The following is a 26,578-nucleotide window of genomic DNA, read 5'->3' as shown; positions in this document are numbered from 1 at the left end:
GGAAGGAAGTGTGAACAAGAGCGAAAATGAAAAAGCCACTTAATTGCTTTAATCTAAAAACAATTGAGGGAACATTTTGTAGTTAAATTAGTTGCTACTATAGGGAATACAAAGAATTAAATCACCCCAGCTAGTGAACTCCCATTTCATCTCCACATAGAAATCCTGGGCCTGGAAAAGAATCAGCAGAGAAAGGATAATTAAAAAACTTACCAGACAGGCAGACACTGCCCACTTTCTGAATTTTTACTGTGTCATAACGTGTTTCTCCTATGTCTTTCCTGTTCTGTTGTCACGCATGAGGCGCCTGTGGAAGCACGCATCAGCACGTAGTGTGACATGAAACAACACTACAGTGAACATGGGAGCGTGCAGTGAATGTGGAGACCACTCAGCTGTTGTGACACTTCTGTGGAGCTGCACATTAGGCCACAGTCTGAAGAGAGACTCACAATATGCCTCAGTTGGGAAAAACTACATTTGTAATACAGATAAATATGTGTGTGTGAGTGTGAGTGTGTGTGTGCGTGTTTAAGTATAAAATCGCACTTGGCGCAGTTGCTCCAGCAGTACTGGGATGCTAGCTAGTCTCTTGGCAGTCCTCTGGTAGTCACGGTAACGGAGAACAAGACGCACCATCTCTGGATCTCTGGTGCTCACTGCCTCCTGGAGAACTGCAAGAAGACAGAGGGCAAAATCAATGATTCAACACTCATTTAAAATTTATGAACATGAGAAATTTAAGGGGGCAGAAACTAAAGTAGAACCCAGGAAAATCTGGTTTGACCCATAACTGTTGTTTACCCATCTTTCAGCAGGGAACTATCTGCGCTGCGTTACAGTCCAAAGTATTTCAGCTTAGATGTTTTTATGCTTATTTACATGCACTCATTGTGCTCTGTCTTGTTCTGTGGTGGCCTCATTTACAAAGACAGTTCATCCTTTTTATTTCAACAAAGACGACTTCAAACTAAATGGCACTATTTTTCTGAATTTCAAAACAAATCGAACGAGCCAATTAAACACATCTGTCATTTCTTAAGTAGAACATCCTTTAATCATATAACAAAACGGTAAATAGGTCAAGAGGTTTTTTTCCAAGAATTCATGACTAGACTGGCGGTTGAGCAGTGTGGTGTTCTACTCTACAGGGATCTTCATATAATAATAGATTACATCTTATATTTTAGTATTTGTTCATATTCTGGTATGATTAAGTTTGTGGCTCATTATTTTGGCACAGCCTCACCCAGAAGAGTAAAACATTAATCAAGAATTTTTGATTGAAAGGATATAAATTTTACACCCTCCCCCCAATAAAACCTTGCTGGTGAAGTTGTCTGCAGGATTTGACCAGGATTAATTTTGCAACAGCAGGTTCACTTTGATAAAATGTGCACCGAATAAATATCTCCCTAGGAGAGCACAGCACAGGACAGCACAGCACAGGACAGCACAGGACAGCACAGCACAGCACAGCACAGCACAGCACAGCACAGCACAGCACAGCACAGCACAGCACAGCACAGGACAGCACAGCACAGGACAGCACAGGACAGCACAGCACAGCACAGCACAGCACAGGACAGCACAGGACAGCACAGGACAGCACAGGACAGCACAGGTCAACAGAATGACTGTCAAGCAGCACTTTGCACTTCAAGACGTCTTGAACGCCGGAGAAATTTGACTAATTCAAAGCAATTATATTTCCTCCTCAGTTATCAAAATGTCCACTGATGCTGCACGGCCCTCAGAGCCCGCTAAAAAGAGACACTTTCTCACTCCACCTGTCCACTCCAGCAGACATTAAAGGGAAGGAACATTCTAGATGGAAACAGACCAGTGATATCTCCTATTTGGCAAGAGTTCCTGGACCCCGACTCTTCCTCCCCCTCATAATGGTGGTTTATCACATCCACGCAAACAACTGATTCAGATCAGGAAAATAACTCCTTGTCCAACTGGGTTCCAACACTGGAAAATAGAAGACTAATCCAGATGATGAAAAAAGAGCATAGGGCTGGAAAACATACACCCAAAAAAAGATTTACGGTGAGGGAGAAGGAAAAGGGAGTGGCTGTTGGCCCAGATGCTAGAGGGGTAGTTCTGGCTATACAAAGGTCCCTAATTCACCCTACAACCCAATTTCGGGAGCTTTTCTAAAATAAAATGTGCTCAATCCCATGTTTTCATTTTAGGACCGGCAGTATTACCTGTCATGTAGACTAATGGAATGTGTTAATGGTGGGCTTAGCCAGTGTAAAGATTCTAGCTTGTAACTTTACTACTACTGCAACTTTTTTGACCTTTCCGCTGCTTCCTTTGACTTTAGCTTCTTTGCTGCTATTTTTGGTTTGCTTCTGTTGGACTATTATTAGATATGGTCGCATTGTGCTATATTTAAAAACAAAATCAGAACAACAGCAAAGACTTGGAGTGAGCTTTGTGGTTTGACAGTAAAGAATAAAAATAAATTCAAAGGCAAAAGGTGTCGGGGGAAAAGTAGGCCATGAATTTTAAGCAACATCAAGAGAAAAGACCTGCCACCACTTCACTGCTTACAAAAATAGTGCAATGTTCCGACAAAAAACTTCCATATTTCTTTCTAGAAAACCAAGATATACTAGTGTTCTGTGAATCAGGGGCAACGAAAGCAATACTTGATGAGTACTTGGACCCAACCCCCCCATAAACATGTGGAAGGGGTGGAATTAAAGGGTAAAGTGGAAGATCTAGCCAAAGGAGAAGCAACTCTAACAGAACATGTTGGCTTCACTGTAAGCAAAGGTTCACCTTTATTTATTGCATAAAAGCCTCAGCTGCAATTTTGATTTTGATGGCAGTGGTACCACGCATGCACACACTTACCACTCCAACCATTGTGGTTCTGTTTGTTAACATTAGCTCCTTGCTGTAGGAGGATCCTGGCACAATCCAAGTGGCCAAGGGTGACAGCCAGATGCAGAGGTGTCCGGCCCCTGGGGTCCAGAGACTCTAAATCCGTCTTGAAGAGAAAAAGAGGGAGTAAAAAGGTGAGAAAAAGTGAATTCAACATTGGCACAGCATTACATTACCTGCACCTCTACGTACGAATATAACCCAACCATTTATTTCACATAGTAATTAGATGCAGTTGTGGTCTAGCGGAATTTTCTTTAACACAAACATTTGGTCTGCATCAGGCAGTGATGAGAAATGCCATTTTGTACACCTGGAACTGTCAAAAAAAGAGACATAGACAGTCTTTTAGTATATAATAATGCTAGTTTTTAGAATGTTCTGCAGCATTAGTAAACGGAACTCCCAATTCTGCTGTAAAATTAGGTCAAATACAGCTTTCTAAATGTAACAATAGCAAAGTTAATCCAGTGGTAACAACTTTAAGGACACAACAGTTTAACTTAAATTCAACTGTCTCGGCGTTGCAAACAGCTTGATACAGTATATTGGCATCTGTTACCATGTCATTTTCTGTTCATTACTATTGTGTGTTTGCTAATCTCTATTAACAAAGTCACAAATTAATTCATGTTTAACCACCACCACCAATAAGAATCTGATGGGTCTAGAACAAGAGGACAGGGGACTTGCCAGTCTCTTTCTTGGTTGTTAAAAGTGCCTTTTGTGCTCGTGTCTGGGAGAAAACAAACTCATATAGTTGGTTTCACCTCAACACATAGTTTGTAACCAATCTCTTGGATTGGTGGTTAGGTTCGTCTGTGAGCTGTGTCAACTAATTTTATATTGGACTTTACCCCCAGTAAATGAGAGGCTTTACTTACTGTTTCTCCAGGTTGGGTAAAGAGCCCTTTTTTAAAACCTAAACCAAATCTCGGAAAGCCCCCGCATGGCTTCCTCTCTTGTTCACCTGAAGGGATTCGATATTATTGTGGCCAATAACTCTGTGTCATGGGGAGTTTGAGAGGAATAGATGGTTGGTCAAACCTTGAAATGGAGAGGAACACTATAAGTATCCTTCTGGAGGTTCAACAGTGGACCAGCTCAATACCTTTTTCATGGTGCTGAAGGGTCCATATCAGTTTGCTCAGCAAGTCTTCAGATGCTTTGTAGACTTGGAGAGCTTAATATATATCATGGCCTATTTGATCTCTGTGCTTTTGTGACACCTTGTTGCACCACATCCAAACTAAATCTTACTAAATATATTCTCCAGAGAGATTCAGTAGGCGGCCTATAGGTTTTTGAGCAGCCACCACCACTCTCCTTTTTATCTTCAGCGGAACAGCCTGCACAGCATTACAAGGAAGTATGATAGCAAAGCAGCTCCAACTAGTCCAAACACAACACAACGTGTCGAGTGAGTGAAATGTTTTGTTAACCTTAAGGACAATGCAACATATATACAGTAAGTATGGACAATTACTAGCGTAATTCCAGGAATCTCACAGCCAGGCAGCAGTGACATTACTGTAGGCTGCAAAGGAGGAAAAACATCAAACCTTTTATTAAGGGGGTAAAATAGGAAGAAATTGTCTCAATGTTTTAATGTGACACCTACATATACTGTACTACTGGATCATCACCAGAAATTGATTTCAGCAATTGTTCACATGTAAGGTATGGCCCATCCAGTATGATCTCAACTGGGCCTTAATTTATTTAGATTTTTGGTATATCAATGCAACATTTTAATGAAATGATCCAAGGGCTCTGGAACCACCATAAATGCAATATCCTGAAGTCACTCTGGACAATTTAGGCACAGGAGGGACATCCAGTGACATAATCACTGAATGCAATTAACTCTCGCAACTCATAGAAATTACATCAGCACATCTCAGCTTAATCACTTTACAACGGTGTAATGTGGCATCCCCTGGGTATTCTATTATCAGGCTGAGGGCTGCAAAGTCTTGGCACTTGAGTTCTGCAGAATTTAGTAGTTTGTTCAGTTTTCTTGAAAATCCTACAAGCAATATTGTCTAGGGACAAATGCAATGTGCCTGTTGTAGTACTTTCACAACAACATGGTGGCATGTTCTACTGGAGCCACTGACGGATAGAGCCAGGCTCCACGGCAGGGTAGGACCCCTTGGCACTGCCGCACGTTTTGATCCTGGTGTAATCATTGTGCCAGAGCATGATGCTACCCGGACGAGCCGCCAAAACCAGATGAAGGCCAGAAAGGGGGCCGATCTAAGTACCTACCCTTGAACAGGAACTTGATTAGGCCCCCGTAAGATTCTACAAATGGCCGTTCTGGGGCAATTCCTCCATTGGAGACACACATTATTGGCTCCCCCTTCGTAAAATTATGCTGAAGTTCCTGCAGTAGAAACGCGCCTAATGTAGGGTGTCATAGGGAAGGGCTGCATATGTTCCACATAGAGGCCAGTCTGCTGAATTTCTATCAGTCCATGTTAGACAATATACTGGTGTACTGTATTACGTGTGCTGGGGACAAGCAAAGGCTACACGACACCATCCACTGCCTCCTGTCATCCCCGGTGGACATTGCCAACTCTTGTTGCGTCAACAGGTCATCAAGGATCCATATCCAAGCACTAACGCCCTGGCCAGGGTCACTGCAACCTGTTGCCCTCTGGCACGAGGAAGTAGGACACCATCAGGAGTTATGAAAGCATCTCCTAAATGACTTAAATGTAACTGCACTACAATCAGCGTTATTCACTTCACCAAGACATATGAAGTTGAGTTGGAGTCAACAAGGAGATGCCATCTCCAGCAAGACCTGCAATTTTAAGACGTAGTGTAGTCCGGTGGTGAAGGAGAGGAGGAAACAATAAAGAAACTCTGGAGTTTGTGATTGTATGATTTATAGAAGAAACCTTTACTGCAGCACAAGGGGACACTCGCAACAGTCTTGCATGTGGCCAGCACTGCATGAATCCTGTATCTTTCTTCTCTACAATAATGCATTATTTATGGTTATCTCTATATGTGGACCAGGTAGCCCTTTTACCCCTTTGCTCCCTTCCTTCATTCCTTGTGCAGTATACACATGGTTGTTTGCAGCATCAATCTTTCATACAACACCATACACAAAGGTTTAAAGCCGACATAAGGAGCAACCCAACCCCTTATTCAAACCTCAAGTGTGCTATCTGAATTAATGGTTATTTGCTTTATTATAACCAAACTTGGAATATCTCAAAACAAATCTAAATTAGATCAGTTAATAAATGGAATACACAACATAGCACACTCGGAGTCATTGCTTGCAGGACCAATGATGCCCCTTGGATATCTCTCATGCTACCAGTAGTTATTGGTGCTGAGGGAGGCGGCGTTTTGAGGAGAGTAATGAACAAAAAAAATCGAGAGGACGCATTGGGAGAGAGTTTATTAGGATTAATGCAACAAAGTGATGTTTGTAGCAGAAAAAGGGCTATCTTAAATTTGCAGCAGCATTTCTTCATTGTTCTTTCAATCATGGTTGCTGACGTCCGCGAATTTATTGACCCCGCCGTGTTATTATAGAGCAGTGCAAACAGCATCTGCAAAGTCCATTAATGATTAATAGCCCAAATTTAATTATACTTATTGAAAAGCCATACACGTGGGAGGCTTCACCTGACCAATTCATCATCAGTGAATAAAGGTTTCTCAAAATTCAGCATTTCATATTCCTGAGACTTTAAAGTACATGAGCCTTTGCTCTATACTAGCCATCCCCTTGGTCTAAAGCATCTTCCAACAACGTCTAAAAACAACATAAATTGTACAAAACATTTTCCATGCACACTTTTAGCCCTCTGGTCAGTCACGAGAGGTCTCAGTCAATGCATCGCCACTCCGTGCTGAAGATGATAGAAAATACAGTGGATGATGAACAGAGTTACTCCCTTTTTGGTATGTCTATGCAACATTTTAATAAAGAGATATTGTGTTGAGAATATCGGTATGGATTTGTTTATCTTGTCATTGTATTCACTCTTATTGGATTAAGACCCAGTAAGAGCCTAATGGACACTGAAATGTTCCAGTGGCCTCAGTTCATTAACTAACCAAGTAGGTTAAGTTGTGCGTTTCAAAGCATTACTGTGGTTTTTGGGTTTGGCTCGGCCAACATAACAGCATCACTGCTCGAAATAAAATGCTTTATTTCTTTTGTTTTCCAATATAATCAAACCATTATGAACCGAATCTCTGCCTTTGCTTGCACCTCACGTCGCTGAAATAAAGCTGCAACCCTGCTTATTGAAGTTATTGAAATGTCAGGAGTTGTTAAGATTTTTTTTTTAAAGTGTTAAAAGGGTGTTTGCGTGAAAGCTGGGTGAGACTTTTGAGACTACCGTACTGGAGCTGACGATGGAGAGACTCAAAAATCTGCTTTATGCCACCTGCTCTTCTTCTGAACAATGAAATTTCACAAACATGATTGCACTTATACTCCCTTCTTTTTGTTTTAACTTTTATTTTGATCGCAGGTTGAAAACCATTTATGTGCCTTTGTGAATATCACATCCTGATGATTTCATTACTACATCACTACAACTCGTGGCAACAGGTCATCCACAAGCCTGTGTCATCCACTAATAAATGGAATAGGTTCCATGGACTTACAGCAACCAGACTACAGTACACACACACACACACACACACACACACACGCACGCACACACACACACACCCATCATCATGTACACTTTTCCAGAAATGAACTTTCCATGCACAAAATAAAGGAAGGGTTATTTCTTTAAAAATTCCCATTGCCACTGTGTGGCCACGTGTACCACTTATTTGAGCTTTAAAATCGGATGCCAGTGACGTTAAACATCGACGTGCACGCGTCTCATGCCACAGAAATAACAATTCAACATAAATGCCAAATGAAGAGGACCCGGGCGTGTGTGTACGGTGCACAAAGCTGGCTCTCACCTGTCCCTTGGAGCCCAGCTCCTTCTCCAGCTGTCGGTGTTTGTTGTGCCACACCAGATAGTGGACAGGATAGCGACTCTTCTCCGGGGTTTTCTTTGACATCATTCTCTTTCATCCAATGCACAGAACAGTCAATTTCTGCCTCTCAGTTCACGCTATTGCAACGATCCAGCCCATCATCCCTCATGATGCTCGAAGGTGTCGGCAGATCGGAACATCTCTGGCTGCGGAAAGAACTTCCAGACGCCCCGCTGATTGTCTCGATAGACTGGGCTACACCTTGATTCCTCACCCATCCGCTCCTCCGCCTCTTGCTTCCCTTCACTTTTTCCTCTCATGTCTACTCCATCCTCCTGCTTTACTCCTCCCAGCCTCTGCTGACAGGCAGGACGCGCTGACAAACTGCAATAAAATGTGCATTCAATGCATCCAACCGTCTTTTTAGGATGTATCTGCCAACACGGAACACGAACAAAACAACAATCACAATAATATTAGTAATAATAATAATAATGATGATGATAATGATAATAATAATAAAGGTCTATATCTGTCATCATATATGGGGGAGGAGGGGGATGGACACTAACCTCCAGGAAATTTAGCTGCGATCTGGCCGCGGAGGCAGCCCCAGCACCCGGCTTCCGGGGATTCAGGGGCAGCATCGGTTGACGGAAGACGTCGGTTGCTAAGTTGGGCTAAAGGGTGAATCGCATCACTACATTCGTCCACTTCTCCATTGCGGTAGCTTTCGAGATGTCCAGGAAGCTGCAAAGGACGGAAGTGTGCGCCGACTGCAGTGCACCAGGTGAGTGAATGCGGGCGCAAAATGGAACACAGCCGAACAAAAACCGTCGGAGAGGCGGGTATGATTCGAAAGAAGGCCAGAGCTGCTGTCACTGTCAGTGGGTCCGCGGAGTAGGAAAACAGCCGGGGCTCTCCAAAGTGGCGCAGGCCGAGCATAAACACTGGCAAATCTGGAAGATACATCCCCACATTTCCCTGTTGCCCAAAGTTAAATCGCTCAGTCGATGATATTAGAAGGATAAACCCAGAGATGACATGTTGGGAGTACAAGTTTTAGCCCTATGAGATGTTGGGGCTCAGATTTCCAGGCTCCCCCCTAAAGAGTCGTTTGTTTTGATTTTGCCGAGCAGGCCGATTTGATCACATTTAATCTTTTGTTTGAGCTTTTATTCAGAAAAGCGTCAGAATGTCCAGGTTTATTGGGTTATTGGAGCAGAGAGCACCGCTAACGACGATAGCTTAGCTAACTTTTGCTAAACTCTCTCTTTTTTTAACGCGTCATAGTCAAACAAAGCTCCGACTGGATTATTATCTTATATTTTTAGAATCCCATATAGGTTAGCCGCTCCGTGGGGATAGTCCTGCGTATCTGTGGGCCGTGATCAAGAAAAAAAATGAATTTTATTCATTGTGTTGTTTCATTCAGTTCATTGCAATTAAGCCTGGCTGTTATTGTAACAAGCATTCTAATGACAAGTGGATATAAGGCCACAAAATAACAATTAACCTTACATTTACTGTATGGATCTTTTACGTAGCATTGCTTTAACTTTTAATGTGAGTTAAATGCTATAACAATGTGGTAAAAGTGTTTGTTCTGCTTACCTGAGGATAAAATGAATTTCAGGGAATTAAATAGTGTAAAAGGATGTATTTGTGAAGAGAATAAAGTATCTTATTTTACCATAGGGTCCATATCTATATGAGTATTCAGCATTAAAACGTCCATTTTGAATACACTGATTCCCCCCCCCATTAATTAATAAGCTTGGCATGTATTGTGATGAGCTACATTGGGAATGTACATTTAACGACCTTGGCTACAGTTTAATCAACGTTAAAAACATGTCCTTGTGTGACCATGTGCTTATTCTAACGAGTGTTTGTCTGAATCTGACCCCATGTCTTTCAAATAGACCATACCAGGATGAACATTATTACTTTCTGCCGCCCTGCCTGTTTGACCTCACACGACCTAACGTAACGTCCTTAGTGTTTGCATTCGTTTGTTCGTTAGCTCGGGCAGCTTCTCCCTCTGCAGGTGACCTGTCTGCATGCTTTACCTCCTTGCCGGCTCAACCCGTAGCCCCTGTTTGGTCACCCAAACCCACAATCTTGCTAACTAGTCCCGGTTAGTAGCCAGAGAAGCTTTGCTGGAGGAAACACTGAACTAACTTTGACTGGGGATGAATGATGTGTGTGGTTCTGGCTGTTTGCTGTATATTCCTACATTTTGAATCAGCTGTTTTCCTCTTGCCCCTCCTCATGAAACATGCACACACATGTAGCACATTCTGCTCAATGCTGTCATTTACATGTAGGCAGCACTCCAATAACATGACCATAGAGGACTTGTGATTTTCCAAGCCAGTTTCCTTTGTCATGTGACAGGACAGCGTGATTATAGCAATGTTGTCATCGTCACAATTAACTTTTAATTGAGTGCAGAGTCATTTGTTGGAGGGCTACGTAGCTTCTTCACTGCCATTGCATTTGCTTTCGTTTTATTGGTACCACAGAAGCATCTGTGTTATATTCCTGCATTGTGTCTGAATGTGCTGATCTCATTGGATGATATACATTAATGATCATTTCCAGGCTTCCAGCGAGGATATTTCCTGGCTTTGTTCTCAAATATCATCTTCGGGCCCAGAAATTCAAGCTCGAGTCCTACGTCAGACATGAACGAGCATCAAGGCCCTCCCTGCTGTAGCATGACACAAAAATCATGTTAAAGTATGACATCACACAACTTGACATGTCAGTTCAAATACAGTATGTCATACAATTACTATGTAACTGACCAGGTACCTATTTTAATGGCATGTAATATGAATTTAACTGGAGAGCATGGATTCGGTTCTAACCTTTATTTTGAATTGGGAAACAAAGATAGAACTATATTGAAAACAAAAGGACATAAAACAGAAATAAAATCTTGTTAAATAGAGGCTAAATTCAATAATACAGCTGAGTTTAGAGATGTACTCTGTGGCACTGCTGGAACTTATGGTCTTATAGTTGCACAAGAGGAAAAGTCACAAGGTCAATAGTATGAATAGGGTTCTTATGGCCCAAGGCATGCTTGACAAACTGGTGAAAGATTTATTCTGTTCAAACTGGAGCTGCTCTGTAATGGCTGTCAAAAATGCAGAAATAAGCGCACAATAACCGGGATCCTTCTTCTCAGGCTTGTGTTTTAATATACCCCGGATATCTGGAGTTGTTTCGAGATAGTGTGACATTTGAATTCTTTGAATTTTATCACTCCTGTGTTTCTGTTTTATCAGTAGTTAATATACAACTGAAGCCAAGCTCGTCCCCTTTGTTCTATTCTACGGGGTGGAATTCCTTATTGAGCTACATTGTATGATGCTGTTATTATGTCGTGCTGTTTATGTACGGTAGCTATTACCATGGTAACGGCCTTCAGTGGAAATACACATCAGTCCCGAACCAGAGCATACTTTACTGAACAGTCCCGGTATATAACAAGGACTAAACCTAATTCTACATTTTATTCATGTATTTGCCGCTGCTTTATCTTTGAAAATTACCCAAGCTTATTAAAGGACTATTTCAGCCGTCCTTGATAGTAGTGGAAGCTGTTTGATACAAAATTTTGTGTTAAAATGCTCTGATATCACTTTTTTTGTCTGTCACTGCCAGACCCCGGCTGGACCAGTATCAACCGAGGGGTCCTGATCTGTGATGAATGTTGCTCGGTCCATCGTAGCTTAGGGCGCCACATCTCCATTGTCAAGCACCTGAGGCACAGCGGGTGGCCTCCTGCTCTGCTGCAGGTAAGGTCGGAAAAGTAGGAGCGAACGGGTGAAAAGGGCACGTAGGTGTTGCTGGAACGACCTCTGGAACTGACTTGCTGAATGTGCTTCGTCAGGTTTCACAGTAGCAACCTTGGGTTGCTGCTTGTTTATGGGTCGTTCTACTCTGAGTTTAAGTGCTGCCCATCATCAGTCACATTAACAGTAATGATCTCATTCCTATGGCCGACATAATGGTCCGCACCACAATGCCGCTGCCCTCTTTGGCAAATAGAAGTGCTGTTCTTTCAAGAAGAAAATGTGTAATTCTCTCCACATATACGGACTTGACTGTACATACTGTACGTGTGTGTTTCAGATGGTTCAGACCTTAGCTAGCAATGGGGCTAACTCCATTTGGGAACACAGTCTGCTGGACCCTGCTCAGGTGCAGAGTGGTCGTAGGAAACCCAACCCGCAGGACAAAGTCCAGTAAGTTTTCCTCCAACCCTACCTTCAGTACGCTTGCATGCACTGATCAGTTGAGCCATGCACGACTTTGACTGGCGTCTCGGTGAAATTCGGCCCTTGTCCCGGTTTTCGTGCACCAGAGGAAAATAAAATAACTGAGGGGAGCGTATCCTCCTCCTTAGCTACAGGTGGTGCTATGTGTCTTTTCTTGACCTATTATGTCATAAAAAGGGAGATGGGTAATTGTACAGCTTCCCTCATCTCATACGTAACGTACACGGTACTTATTGTTTACATAAGTTGCTGATTCCGAGGTTATCGTTCCAGGGTCATAGGCCACCGCGGGGGTTGTGCAGCGTGCCCACAGGCGTTGCCTAGTTTAACTCCGATTAGAACATGCCGGAGAAAGTCCTTTTCCAATGGCATTTTCTGGGTGTTTTAGTCGGTTAAAGACAACTCCGATATCAGTGTGACTAACGCGTTACGGTGCACATTAGTTGTCCAGTTATAGTCGGATTAAAGCAATAATTCATCCCGTTCAAGCGTCATGTAAACGTACTGAGTGGTCACATGGTCTGAACTGGCAAAGCTTCTTTCTGATTCCATGCATTTGAATTCTACTTCCTAACGTCTAGTCCAACCAAGTCAGAGTTCATCAGAGCCAAATACCAGATGCTGGCTTTTGTGCACAAGTTACCCTGTCGAGACGATGATGGTGTCACAACTAAGGACCTCAGTAAGGTGAGGACTCACGATATACAGTCAAAACCAGCAACGGAACCCAGTGCTCAAAGCAATAAAGGGCATAAGAGCATCTAACATCATCACCATCAGAATATACTGTATGTTTTCTGTATTGTTGATGTCAATCATCACTCTCATTTACCTCCATCGTTTAGCAACTCCATTCAAGTGTGAGGACGGGGAGTTTAGAGACGTGTCTCCGCCTCCTGTCCCTCGGGGCTCAAGCCAATTTCTTTCATCCGGTCAGAAAAAAACAATCTTTGTAGCACTTCATTCTGGACAAATTATACAGTAATATTTTTTTTACTCCGGGGCTGAAAGTCTGTGTATCTACCTGACTGTTTAGGAAAAAGGCACCACTCCACTCCATGTGGCAGCAAAGGCAGGTCAAATTCTACAGGCTGAGTTGCTAGTGGTGTACGGTGCAGACCCCGGTGCACCCGACATAAACGGACGCACCCCTATGGACTACGCCAGGTATGGACAGTTTTGCTAGTATCTAGACCAAATATTGAGGTTATGCTCACTCTACACCACCCAGTAATAGGAGGGAACGTAAATCTGGTTTGTAACCCAGATTATTATTATTATTGTTTACCACCTCTCAAGATTTTAGAGGCAGCGCATGCTATTTTCACACAAGAACACTTACCGAGAAAGTTAAAACCTGAATAATATTGACAAACACTCAAGTTCAGTTTGATCCATTAGCCTCCCAAATTAACTAATTATTGAAGCGTATCAACCTGCCAAGAACAAATGAAGAGCATGAGGACCTTTTAACATACTACGTACCTACTAGTACAAGGACTAAAGGCCTCAGGTTCAAGGTGCATGAATTGTCATTTTAATTGCTCAACAAACAACGATGATGGATGATTAAGTAAATGTGAGTATTTGGGCTTTTAGCATTAGCATCAACAAAAGGTTTGGTTTTAATTGTTGCTTTTCACATAATCTGCATCCACACAAGACACATTTAGTGGCCGACGGTGCGGTTGCAGTGCAGCAGAGTGAGTTCTGTCCCACTTCAGCAATGTCACATCCTTAATGAACCACTCTGTGTTTAATGTGATGGGGACATTAGGCCGATCTGCTGCTTTAATGTGATGCCCTGTGCTCTGGTTATTGGGACGTTTTTGCTGTGTAAGAGTTTCCTGCTACTGTGTTGGCACATTTCTGCACCTTCCCATGATTTGTCAAGTTCTCTCCGCGCGCTGATGTATCTGATCGATGCGACGGTTTTGCCTTTTTCTTCGTTTATTCTTTAGTCGTTTTACCGACCAATTGCTCAAAAATTGCTTTTTTTGCGGGAGCCCCCCCAAGTATCTTGTTCCTCTAAACATTTTGTGAGTACTTGGAATGAAATGTCCCATTTGAGTTCCTTTACGGGTAAATGAAAGCAGTTCTTGGTGTGTGTGTGTGTGTGTCTGTGTGTGTGTGTGTGTCTGTTCCAGGCAGGCGGGCCATATAGAGCTGGCAGAGAGGCTGGTTGAGTGTCAGTATGAATTGACAGACAGACTAGCCTTTTACCTTTGTGGACGGCGACCAGGTAACAGACTCCACCAGTTTTATTAGTAGTTATTAAAGACAGTTTATGGTGACTTTTGCTGAGTAGATTTACCCATTTGTTCTCAGATCACAAGAATGTTCATTATATCATCCCTCAAATGGCAGACAGGTATGGATGAGGATAACTGTATTTTCTCTCAAAGTATCCTTTGTTCACGTGCATGGAGGGCTACAAATGCATGGACGCTCTCTTTTTTTATTATTCTTAGTCTGCAGCTACTTGACCTGCCGCACTTCTTTGACTTTTTCAACTCTTCTACTTGACACAGCGTAACTTGTAAAAGAGGCTGTGAGCATATATCGTCACATTGAAAGAACAAAGCTTAATGGTTTTCAAGCTTGCACACGTTGTGCGTGAAAACATTGAATTTCTGCCTACTGTGCATGTGTAAAAGGGGCTCCAAATACCAGAGATCCCATCAGTTAGCACTGAAACACACAGACATACGTGATTTAGCTGGGTGTTACCTGCCACATCCAAAAGGCATTTGAAAGGAAGTGGTGCGGAACATCATCTATTGTATGCGAGCGCCGCCATCTCATTCCTCTATTCTGGTCTGTAAAATGGTTATCCTTCATAATAATACCAGTTGTGATGTGACTTTTCTATCCTCCTTTTTCTGTTTCCACTTTTTTCCACACTCATCCTATGTTCTCTCTCTTTTGCTGTGCTTGGTGGAGCCAGAGCTCGTCCTAAGTGTCCGACACAGAGGTATCATCACTTTCCTTGTTTCTTTTCTATATGCCTCCCTTCATTTCAGCTCACTTTGCTGCCCTGTCTCTTAGAGAGTTCCCAAGTAAACTAAACAAGTAATTGTGCTCAATGACTAAAACAAACCTGCAGTGGGAGTGGTGATTTCTTTGTTGATTTGAAGTTTAAACCCTGTAGCCAACTCAAGTTTAGCTAGAATCAGGTGGCTCCATTAGTAGCCGATGTCGATAGCAGCATTAAACTCTAAATGAAATTCAGGTTGTACAGCTCTCGCTGAGGCGGCAGCTGAGAGAAACGCCTGCAGCCCTGCCTTAGAAACACAACACAAGCTGGAGCGGTTTTAAATAATGTTTTTCCTGTTACCACCACAGCACAGCTGCACTCATTAGATATGATAGATTGAATTGTAAGTTCCAGTGGAAAATCCTGATTTGTTGCTCCTGAATTCCAGCATCACACTCCTGCCACACATTTAACCATCCCATAATGGCTTCTTTCACCTCTTTGTACAGACCCACCGCAGACAATGTTATCTTCTGTGCACACACAAAGTTTGATGGTAGTTTGCAGACAATTTTTCCACCTACATTTGTTCGTGATCCCCCACGTTTGCCTTTAGCCATATGTGGTTAAACCTCTGCATTGTGTCAGCTCATAACGTGTGTGTCTGTGATAGTGTTGCACTATTTTAATACAGTGTGTCATTACAGCAGAAATAGGTATTTTCACACTCTTCTGATTTGTAAATAAATTGAAAACAGTTGACAGCAATATGTATATGCTAATGTATATCCCGATATTTACCTGCAAAAACTGCACCCTGCATTCCACCAAATCCATACTGTATGTGCTCTTATTGTGTACCGCTCAGCACCCATCCTCCCTCCTCCCCTGTTTATCTTATCTCTATATGCATGTCTTTGTTCCTTCCTTCCTCCCTCTCACTTTCTTTATTCTGTTGTATTGTTGTCTGTATAACTCTTTTCTTCTGTGTATTGTAGTTTGGACCTGTCTGAATTGGCAAAGGCTGCCAAGAAGAAGCTACAAGCAGTGAGTTTGGTTGTGTTGTGGGATTTAAATAAAAACTCTCTGCGTATAAATACCTATTGGGACCGCGAAGAAGCGCAGACCGGTACTATTATGTGATATGTTACATTACAGCCTGACCCGATTTCACCGCTGAGTACTGTACATACAACAGATCAGCGTAGCTTAGCATAGGCCACAATACAGTCAGCTTAATTGGCAACTATTATTAATGAAAACACATATAAATACGCACTCTCCCTAACCACAGTGAGCATGCGTGAGTTGTGAGTAGAAACTCAGCTTCACGGTTACTGTAGTTTTCATGTAGTTTGGGAAAAAAAATGAAAAAGATTAAAAGTAAACTAGGAAAAGGGTGAGAAATCCAGTTGGTGTGACAAGCACATGGTTTATTGCAAAAAGTCTGAGGTGTAAATTAGTTTCTTGGATGAAGTTTGTCTGTGTTTTGCAGCTCAACAATCGGCTGTTTGAGGAACTGGCAATGGACGTTTATGACGAGGTCGATCGCAGAGAAAATGATGCAGGTGGGCCTCATTCTGCCTCGTTACCATCATGTTTTGTACCATATCAAATGACAAAAAACACTTCCACCTTTTATGATACTAGAAAAAAGAATGAGAAGTAAAATACTGGAATAAAATGTAGAGTTGGAGGAAACAAAAGTTGATGTCAGAGTTGATTTAATGGAGGAATAAAGAGGTTATTTGAGCTAGCTCTATTTCCTTCGTTAGTAGTTGCACACAGAGAAACAGACATTGAATCAGATTAGTGGGATTCAAGATCCAATTTAAAGAGTCGATACATGTTTTGGGCTTCCTGTGTGTCTGATTGCGTGTGCATGTGGATATGCTGCCTATGTGGAACATGTCCGAACAGGCAACGGCAGACAAACACATTGATTTTGGTTTCTGTATTTTTTCCCCCAGTCTGGCTGACAACCCAGAACCACAGCACGCTGGTGACAGAACGCAGTGCTGTGCCCTTCCTCCCCGTCAACCCTGAATACTCTGCCACTCGCAATCAGGTGAGACAAAACATAGACACGCGGAAAAGTCCAGATCTTTTCTGTGGAAACCGTCGGTGCAATTTAGACTAATATGCTGCCTACATTTGTTTTTGTTTTTATCAAGTCGAGGATTAATCCTCAATAATTGAGCAGGAATTAAAACCTAATCCAGTTGTGTTTTAATTTCTCTCACACCTGCTTTGCACTTCCTGCTTTTCTTATCTCTCTGTTTGTCCTTATTTGTGTAAAACTGTGTAAACACTGACTTTGAACACTGTCGTATTGTGCCATAATGGCACAACAAGAGGTAATCAATTAAATAGTAGTGAGGTTTAATAAAATATAGTTATCTATAAATTAGTTCCAGCCTAAAGGATCGAAGGAAAATGTTTTTTTGGTTTAGGGCTTGTGTGAAAAGTGTTGGATGCAGAAATCAATTTAACTGTATTGTGAATAACATCCAAACCGTCCTTGATCACTTTCTTTACCCTTAGGGACGTCAGAAGCTGGCCCGCTTCAATGCCCGGGAGTTCGCCACGCTCATCATTGACATTCTGAGTGATGCTAAAAGGAGACAGCAGGGGAAGGGTCTGAGCAGCCCCATCGGTAAGACCGGGGATACGGACAGGTTTTCTTTGTTTAGATAGGTTTTAATTCTTAAATAACACTGAAAAAGAGTCTTTTTACTTAATGCATTTGTATTGGGCAGATACAATGAATTTCTATTTGATTTATGATTATTATATAAAACCAAATTATAAGTGGAGGCTGGATGAATCTGGAGTGAAAAGTTACACTTATATTTCTAGATCCTTTAGATCTGGGCCTGGATGATGACGACCAACACGACTATGACAGCGTAGCCTCTGATGAAGACACGGACAGTGAACTGACCACCCAGAACAACAACACACAGCGCAGCAACCGTGCAAAGGTTAACCGCTACTTATTTCTGAGAGCCTCTACACGTCCAGGTGCAACTCTTTTTTTTGCTACATATCATTTTAGCTTCTAAGGGACATCATAAACGTATCTAGAGTCTCACTAGATATTAGGTAGAGGTAGTTAGAGGAAACCCATGGACAGACTGTTCCCCAACCAGTTCCCTGGGCTTATTTTACTTATCTGCTCTATTAGCAGTTACCTGACCAAAGGTGAGGGATGGAACTCTTCCATCCACTTCCTTGACACTGGTCAAAGCTGCAGCAATCACTTTTTTCCTGCACCTGGATATATGGTCACTTCCATTAACATTTTAAACAAAGACACACTGATTCATGTCCACCTTCCTCGATGCCACATTTCAGAGCATGGACTCGTCGGACTTGTCGGACGGTCCCATCACCCTGCAGGAGTACCTGGAGGTCAAGAAGGCCCTGGCTTCTTCAGAAGCCAAAGTGCAGCAGCTGATGAAAGTGAATAACAACCTGAGCGAGGAGCTCCGGCGACTTCAGAAGGAGGTATGGACAGAATACATGTAACAGTCAAAAGGGCACCGATTTCCTCTATTAGTGGTTCACAAACAGTGAATTTGTATTTGACCGCCATCTGCTGCCATAGAACAGACATAAATGTGTTTAAAATTTTGGTTTGACTTCAAAGTAAATCGTCAAATGAATCCAACCAATAATAAATTAACCAAAAACTGGATTTTAAAAGGGAGTGAAACACTACAGAACACTATTCAATAAAATGAAAGCGTGAGTCATTTTATTCGTGCATAAAGTTTATGCAACTAAACTTGCATTAACTATAGTTCATCTCCCAGTTCATCTCAAGTTCGTGTTTCAATTTAAAAATAAAGCATTTTATATAAATTCTAATACTAAAAATAAGAAGAGATGTAGAGTTACTCAGAGCTGTCAACACAAATGACAAAATATGCAAAATAGTCAGAGTTTAGAGTGAGTGGGTGACATCTAAGTTCTACAAAACATCTAGAGTGCATGATCTCGGAGTCTTTTCCGGGATAAAGAAAAACTTGGAAGGAAGAAAAGCCAAAAAGGCTTTTGCTGTCAAAAACTATCATCATCCGTGTACAGAACAAAAAGGTGGAATCTGCTGGTTACCATAAAACATCTGATTCCACTTTGAAGGAAGCTTCTCCTGTTCTGGAATCAGTTTGGATAACTAAGGTTAAAGATGTATCAGAATGTTGAAAAGACTAAAATGGAGAAATAGAGCCGGAACCTTTGGGCCAAAGCACACTGCGTCATATGTCAAACATGGTGGAGACGATGTTTTAACATGGAGATGTGCTGATACCACTGGTCTGGCCTCACTGCTGCTTATTGGTGTGATTGCCCACAGATGTAGCAAGATGAAATCTGAACTTGCTTAGCCTTGCAGAGGCCTAACGTCCCTAAATATCCTGCCAAAGCTTCTTGACTCTGAGACTCCCGACCTCAAACAAACAGCAACTTTTCTGGTAGCGAAACCCAAAACAGGGAGATACAAGCAGTGAAAGTGGTGAGGAAGCTCATCATTTATTGATGTCTGTGGGCTCCACTTTTCCGATACACAGGAAACCTCCATGTTTTATTTTATAGAAGCTCCGATCACGTCGTTACGATCACGTCATTCATTCTATTCTTTTGTGATTTCATTGTGACTCGTGACCTCACTAGTGCCATCGTATCCATCCATATGTTTTTTACTTGAGGCAAGAGTTCTGAGGAGTTCAGGGAAATCTGCCTATAGGTACCTCCTGCAGACAGCAGAACTCTTGTAGTGGAATTAGAATGTGGTCAGAAGGAATTGGGTGCATGTGAATCATCCCTTTACTCACTCCCATTTGAAGTGGTGGCAGCATGGAGGAGTGTACGTGGTCGGTGTGCGCAGGTATGTATCCTTCCACCTCGCTTCCACAGCCTAGCGTGTATTAGCATTTGACGCCATCGGTCATTCCCTTCCTCCCCAGTACTGAGTTTAGCCGATACAACTGTTCCTTAATTCTGTATTTGTGTTTGTGAATGCTTATCAATGACCATTCAGCTGACACCTCCTCCCTCCCTTTTAACCTCCTCTGCCCCCCCCCCCACACACATCCTCTCATCCTTCCCTAATCCCCCCCTCCTCCTCTCCTGTAGATAACGCGGATGCAGACAGAGAACAGTGTACTGCAAGGAGGCCAGAAGGCTGGGGGCACAGCTGGCCATGGTGCCGGGGGGCCTGGTGATGGAGGAGGGGGAGTGGGCCAATGGCAAGGGGTTGGAATAAGAGGAGGAATGAGCCAAGGGGCTTTGGGCATCTTTGGGCCAGGAGTGGATCCTCCAAGACTGTCAGGTCCCTCTTCAGTCACCCCCTATTCCCATCCGCGAAGAGACCGCCAGGCCTTCTCCATGTATGAGCCTGGCGCCCCCCCTGGCCCCATGGCCCATGGTCCCCCAGCCCTGGACTCCCTAGCAGCCCGCCTACAGCCCCTCAACACTCCCAGTGTAAGTTAGACCTCCGCCAGAACCTTCCTTCCTTCTTGTTGGCCATGATTGTCTCTACTTGGCCTAAAAGATGTGTGCTAGTCCATTTCTGATCCTTCTTTCCCCCCCTTCTTTGTCTCTGCATCTGAATTCCTGATATTTCTCTTTGAGAGGGTCGAGTCTCCCCATTGAAACGCAAGCTTCCCGAGAACAGCCCCCTTTCTGATCTGGATCTTTTAAGCACCCCAAACGGGTTTACTATAAGCCTCTAATTTCTTGGCGATCTCTCTGCACCTTTATCACCTCAGGCGGGTCCGTTCAGCTGATTAATTTATGATCAAATCAAGCGAACGCTGATCAACAGGTGGCGTGAGTGGCGTTCAGCCAGCAGCGTAAGTGCTAAAGTTGCATCGTGCAAACCACCGCTACCCTGGCGTGACCATGGAGCTGCGAGTCCAACTCCTCAGATCCATCCTCAGAGAATTAACCACTGTCTGTTTTCTCTCTCTTCACCTCTGTGTCCCATTGCTCACTGCAGCACAGCCTTTGGATGTAAGCATTTTCTCTGTCATCGTCTTGTTTCCCATGTCCACTAATACCACGCCCTCCCACTGATCTCGCTCCATCTCTACGCTAGCGCTTTAGCAATGGGGACTTTAGTGTCAAACGTATAGCGTCTAGATATGTGAATAAAAGGGATCTGGTTTTGTGACAGGATTGTTGAGGTAATGTGACGCTGCTTTCTCTAAACGCGTCTGTGATGTCGCTTTTCAGTTCAGCTACTTATTGTTTTCTCCGTCTTTTATTAAAACTTCTACCCTTCCCTACATTTTCTGTTTCCTTCCCTCTTTTTCTCTCCTTTCCCTCTCTTCACAGGTAAGGAAGGGCAGCCCAGGGGGCCCAGCACCATATGGCAGTCAGCATCTGTCTGGATCTACAGAGATGGGCAGATACCTGGTCAGTATGCAGGTTCCATTCTAAAAATACCATAAAATAAATGTAAAACCCAATTTTTTATGCCTCTAAAGCTGTGAGATTTTCACCGATCTTGAGGGCAGATCACTGTTTTTCAACAGTTGACCTGGTTATTTTTATTGATTATTTTTGCCTTGAAAACTGAACATTCTAACTCACTTTCCTAATCGGACCGTTTTGTTCCGTAGCCTTCGGACTCACATCTACAGAAACAAGGCTAATACACATTGCAGAAGTGTTCTTCACTCCTGAAGGCTCTTTTTAATGCTTCCACAGTGGAGATCTCCTCCAGGGGGTTAGATCCAACAGGCCTGAGAGGGGAAACAGCCATGTTTGCTTGTATCTCTCTGCTCCAGACGGTGGATGTCTTCCTCTCGTGAGCTTTAGCACCCGTTGCCTAACAATGGAGGAGAACTCCAGTATTCTTTCCCGCACCGATCCTTATGTGACGGGAGGAATCAGTAATGCTCAGTAATCTGCTCAGACACGTGAGATCTTGATGATCTGGTCCTACTTCACCTGTTCCTCCTTTAAAGGGTCCAAAGTGGTACAGTCCCACTTTGGACCACCTCTTTCTGCACTACTGGAAGTCAATTATTCCCAGCTGTTGTGTTTCTGTCCCTAATGAATTCCATAAATAATGAATCCACTGCAGAAGCAATGAGGGAATGTCTCCCGGAATCAATCCTGTTCCCATTCGCTCCCATTTTTTGCTGCCATTTAGAAACAAAGCCCCTCAATATATCTTAGAAGCCATTTAACTCGGTGAGCGAGGTAACGGCTGTGGTGACTGACGGTATCGTTGCTCTGTTTCCAGGTGCCTAAACTAGAGAAGCACAGCAGCGGCAATGACAGCGACTATGACAACACACAAACATACGATGTCTCGTTAAGGTAAGGCTGTGCTGGCACCATATCTACGCTATCGCTAGTGTGATGATGGACGGATAAGGGTACATTTGATTGGTAGAACCATCCATGCAGATTGATGCGTAGGTCTTTATCTGCTACTCTACAGGGAAGTCAGAAAGTTTTGTTTTGAAGTTTATGCTGTTACTCAATATCCCAGAGTAACTTTTTAGCAATTTTTTTTAAATAAAGGAAAAACTAAAATATTACACATCCTTAAAATGTCATTTTCCTATTCTGTTTGTGGTTGGTAACGTGTTTAAACTGTTTAATACTTAAAAGGTCCAAATTATTTCAGTTTATTTAACCTGTGGAGGTCGCTGCTTGTCTGCACAATGCATTCCAGGATTGTGAAAATAAAGGGTTAATAAAGAGACATGAAATGCTTCAAAAAGAAATGTGTAAGTCAGAAGGTTAGAAGAAGAATGAACAGGCACATTTTTCCAAAATTGTTACTGAATTTTCTCTGAATTCCTCAGTGTATCCTGCAGAATACTGCTGGAAAGCAACAAAAATAGAACGCAGTACGAATGTAAACTTCAAAAACTGCATCAACCCATTTCCCAGAATGCATTTCAACAAAAACAGTCTGTGAGGGCTTTATTAAATTTTATGAAAAAAGAAATTGATTATTTTTAATGTCACCATTTAATAATGGAAGCAGATGAGAAACTGTAGTGTTTAGGACAGAAAGCCCTCAGTACCTGGTCCGGGTTCGGTCGGCCGGTCTGATCTTCTGCAGTAACGCGGTCCGGTCCGGTCCGGTCCGGTCCGGTCCTCATTGTAGCCCGAATGCTGTGCAGAGCAGGACCCTGGTGCAGGAGTTGGGCACCTGTGTCTCTGTTGAAGTATGAAATGTTCCTGCCTCTCTTTTTGTGCCTTAAGCTCCTCATTAAACTGCTAAATGTGCAACGCCACCTTTGATGAGGGTCATTTGGAACTGTCAGCCCCTGACTGATCGACCCCCTCTGGGTATTTATGAAAACTGTCAGCATCCTTCTTCAATCCAAGGTGTTAATTAAAGCGGACCCTGATTTTTCTCGCCAGCTTGGGCCGCAGCAGCGAGGAGGAATGCCGCGGGGAGCCCGAGGAGGGTGGAGGCGGGGAGGTAGGGGAACCGGACCCCACCCTGCCTTGTACAGAGAATGTAATACTGAAAACTGAACAGGTGACCAAGAACATCCAGGAGCTGCTCAGGGCTGCTCAGGAGTCCAAACACGACAGGTAGCAGTGACAGCGCATGTGTTTCGTGGGCAAATATTTCTAAAAACCACTAACTAAAACCCCCGTGACCCGTTGATTTCGCCCAACTGGGTTCTCTAGCTTTGTCCCGTGTTCGGAGAAGATCCACACCGCTGTCACTGAGATGGCCTCGCTCTTCCCTAAAGTGAGTTCTCCATTCCCAGCGTCGTGCTGACGCATCCCCGCGTTGCTGTTTTCACCTATTCCACCTCCCCCTCCCCCTCTTTTGTCCACAGCGACCAGCGCTGGATGCGGTCCACTGCTCCCTCCGCCTGTTGGCCTCCAGTGCCTCCCGGTTGCAGGTGGAGTGTCGTAAGGCCGCCCCGCAAGAGCCCGGGGCCCCCGCGGTGGACTACCAGCTCCTCACTCAGCAGGTCATCCAGTGCGCCTACGATATCGCCAAGGCTGCCAAGCAGCTGGTTACCATCACCACTCGGGAGAAAAAACAGTGATGGACGTGAAGAAAGAGGGAGCGAGGACAGACGAGTGCAAGGGTGGACTAGGACTCCTTTGACTGGAAGAAAATTGGGGGAAAAAAACTACAGTATAGTTGGGAAAAACCCGGAAGAGGAGTCGTGGGGAGAAAGGAGCAAATGGAAGGAAGGAAAGACACGGGAGAAGTAAATTAACACAACAAACAGGAAAGATGAGCAAGGATTGAATATGGGATTTCAACCCGCTACCGTCTAGCTAGACGTACGGAAACGGATCAAGTGCGACTGTGAACATCACGCATGGAGGTGGCCGTGCACAGTGAATGAAGCCCGAACCACTCCCACTCCCTTTTATTCTCATTTTATTCCTCTTTCATGCACCACTAAGTAAACAAAATACTGACATACACTGGAATAACTAGGATTTGTTGTTTAAAATGCTTTTGTTTTCTTTTGTATTGATATTACTGTCTTTGTCCTCTTGAATTAACGGTTTTATTGTTTTTCAGATCGGATGAATATGAGCTTTGAACGTTTTCGTTGGGATTTCAGTAAACATGCACACGAAAGAACCTGTGGATTTCTCGAGCACATGCTATTTAATACCTAGAAGGTCCGTCGGAGTTCTCAGTCGCTGCGGAACTGCAGGTCAGCGCGGCGATTCGGCCGGGCCCCGACGGCGCCGCGGCGATGGCGGCGGCAGCCGGTCAGTTTTACTCATCTCTCAACTAAAGAAAAACGGCGACGTTGATTCACAGTTTACAAATGGAAATGCACAGTTGAATTCCGCTTGGGGTCGGGCGCCTTCGCTGCAGGGTCACTGCCCTCGATCGGCTCCCGGCGGCCTGGCTCGTCTCTCCGTTCAGCCGCTGCGACAGACACAAAACCCAGCTGCCATTTTGATCCTGTGGTGGCGTCGGTACAGCAGCCGTCGCCGGTCGGGAGGCACAAACTGGAGGTTCATTAATTCTGCATATCAAAATCAGAATTATCTCTATAACCAGTTTTACTAAATTAAGTTTGTGTTTAGAGATTAACCCGATCTGGCTTTTACAGTAGAACGTAAAGGCACGTCCAGGTCCGCCGATGATTCCGCTGTCATGTTTTTAGGGCGCTGCCTCGGTAGCCGTTCTGTTGTGCTCCCATTAAATGAGCCTCATGGGGAGCAACAGAACCAGCGTCGCTTACAGGGAGGATTTCTCTCCACAAGAGGGCGCCATTTTTGCGGATTTTTTTATTTTTATTTTATTTGTTTTTTCCTCATGAGTACATGTCTGTCGTCATGAATGTGTTGTTTTGTGATTCTCTGTCAGGACCTGCTGATCTAGGCCATATGTGTTGTCCATTCCATTCTAAGCTCTCCCAGCCTCCGCATTCACCTCTCCACCTCAAACCAGCGTGATCAAGGACATTGAGTGGATCCACAAGTCTGGTCTGTTATCTGCTTTGAGTGGAGGTTGTGCGTCCTGTCCCTGGTTTGTTCTACTCTGTGTTGCCGAGAGCTACACAGATGCCTGTTATAGATCACATTATACATGTGACGACTTCTTTAAAGCGTGCTTTAGTGTCGTGGCCTCTAAGGGTCGTCCTGGTCGTCTCAAGGACATTTGACTGAGCGCTGCGGTAACTCACGGAGACGTTTGCGTCAGTTTGAAGCTAAAATGGGCTTTACTTTATAAAAATCTAGTCACCAAATCATCATTGTGATCTGTAGTCTTTACGCCAGTGCAGGCCTCGTTGTTTCGGTGTCACTGGTTGTTGTACATATCGCAGATCCTTTTTAAATCAGGACAGAGAACAACAGTCTGCGCGGGCGGAGGTGAAAGTTAACCAGCCTGGTTCCAGTTGCACAAATAGCACTTGTTAAAAACACTAGCTGGGTGACGTATGTTTACACTGAAAGTTGGAGTCTTCCACAGGCCTTAGATAAAGAAGCTTAGATAGGAGACGCTGCCTTGCATTTGGGCCGAGGCAGCGGGATGAGTCTGAAGCACAGCTGGCTGTATGGCAACGGTGGAGGTTGGTGCCCAACACATTTCCTGCTTCCCATTCCGCTCATGCACATTTCCAGAATGGTTCACGTTCAACAGATTTGCCACATCTCTTCGAGCGGAACTCACCCGTGACCTCGGACGAGTCCCAAACTAGTACAGACGTGTCATTTACAGTTGCTGGATTAGAACCTCGCGGTACCGGGCCTTTGGCACTGTGACCTTTGCTGTTACTGTCCCTCTTTCTTTCTTTACCAGGCAAAATTTGGGAGGCAGTTGACGGGAGCGTTGTCTTCACAGAAGATGATAAAAGAAACTATGATGTAGAAGAAACAATGACGTTTAAAGGTCAAATCAATGGAAACTCATAAGCTGTACATTTGTAATAAAATGATGAAACAACCA

General features: G+C 43.6%; 2 protein-coding genes across 7 annotated transcripts in view; one reads left to right on the top strand and one right to left on the bottom strand.

The window, feature by feature from the left end:
* ankrd13b (ankyrin repeat domain 13B) overlaps positions 1 to 8,597 on the bottom strand; it is a 17,842-nt gene extending 9,245 nt beyond the window's left edge. For both annotated transcript variants that reach the window (XR_008952911.1, XM_057048640.1), the window contains exons 1-5: positions 8,457 to 8,597; positions 7,867 to 8,318; positions 2,872 to 3,007; positions 550 to 674; positions 126 to 171 (exon numbers count right to left, since the gene is read on the bottom strand). Coding sequence is in view for 1 of the 2 variants with exons in the window: in XM_057048640.1 (XP_056904620.1) it covers positions 126 to 171; positions 550 to 674; positions 2,872 to 3,007; positions 7,867 to 7,971 (412 nt within the window). In the remaining variant the exon portion in view is untranslated. The remainder of the gene's footprint in view (positions 1 to 125; positions 172 to 549; positions 675 to 2,871; positions 3,008 to 7,866; positions 8,319 to 8,456) is intronic.
* Positions 8,529 to 26,578, top strand: git1 (G protein-coupled receptor kinase interacting ArfGAP 1). 5 transcript variants are annotated; one of them, XM_057048617.1, is made up of 21 exons: positions 8,529 to 8,674; positions 11,563 to 11,696; positions 12,034 to 12,146; positions 12,761 to 12,866; positions 13,025 to 13,111; positions 13,216 to 13,346; positions 14,327 to 14,421; positions 14,508 to 14,550; positions 15,127 to 15,153; positions 16,155 to 16,203; positions 16,652 to 16,724; positions 17,127 to 17,224; positions 17,701 to 17,812; positions 18,016 to 18,140; positions 18,514 to 18,666; positions 20,296 to 20,643; positions 21,499 to 21,579; positions 22,415 to 22,491; positions 23,554 to 23,730; positions 23,830 to 23,893; positions 23,985 to 26,578. In XM_057048617.1, exons 1-21 carry the CDS (start codon positions 8,623 to 8,625, stop codon positions 24,198 to 24,200), a joined length of 2,361 nt encoding a protein of 786 aa, XP_056904597.1. In that variant the 5' UTR covers positions 8,529 to 8,622; the 3' UTR covers positions 24,201 to 26,578. The 5 variants fall into 5 exon arrangements, with proteins under 5 accessions (XP_056904597.1, XP_056904598.1, XP_056904600.1 ...); XM_057048618.1 differs by lacking the exon at positions 15,127 to 15,153; XM_057048620.1 differs by lacking the exon at positions 20,296 to 20,643.

Source organism: Takifugu flavidus, chromosome 12 (genome assembly GCF_003711565.1).
Source record: "Takifugu flavidus isolate HTHZ2018 chromosome 12, ASM371156v2, whole genome shotgun sequence".
Taxonomy (NCBI): Eukaryota; Metazoa; Chordata; class Actinopteri; order Tetraodontiformes; family Tetraodontidae; genus Takifugu; species Takifugu flavidus.
Note: the sequence above shows the minus strand (reverse complement) of the source record. Positions and strands in the feature narration are given on the sequence as shown.

Coding starts and splice junctions, on each gene's coding strand:
- git1 (XM_057048617.1), top strand. CDS start 8,623: ATGTCCAGGAAGCTGCAAAGGACGGAAGTGTGCGCCGACTGCAGTGCA. Junction 17,813..18,015: donor GGGTCTGAGCAGCCCCATCG/GTAAGACCGGGG, acceptor TTATATTTCTAG/ATCCTTTAGATCTGGGCCTG. Junction 18,667..20,295: donor TCCGGCGACTTCAGAAGGAG/GTATGGACAGAA, acceptor CCTCTCCTGTAG/ATAACGCGGATGCAGACAGA.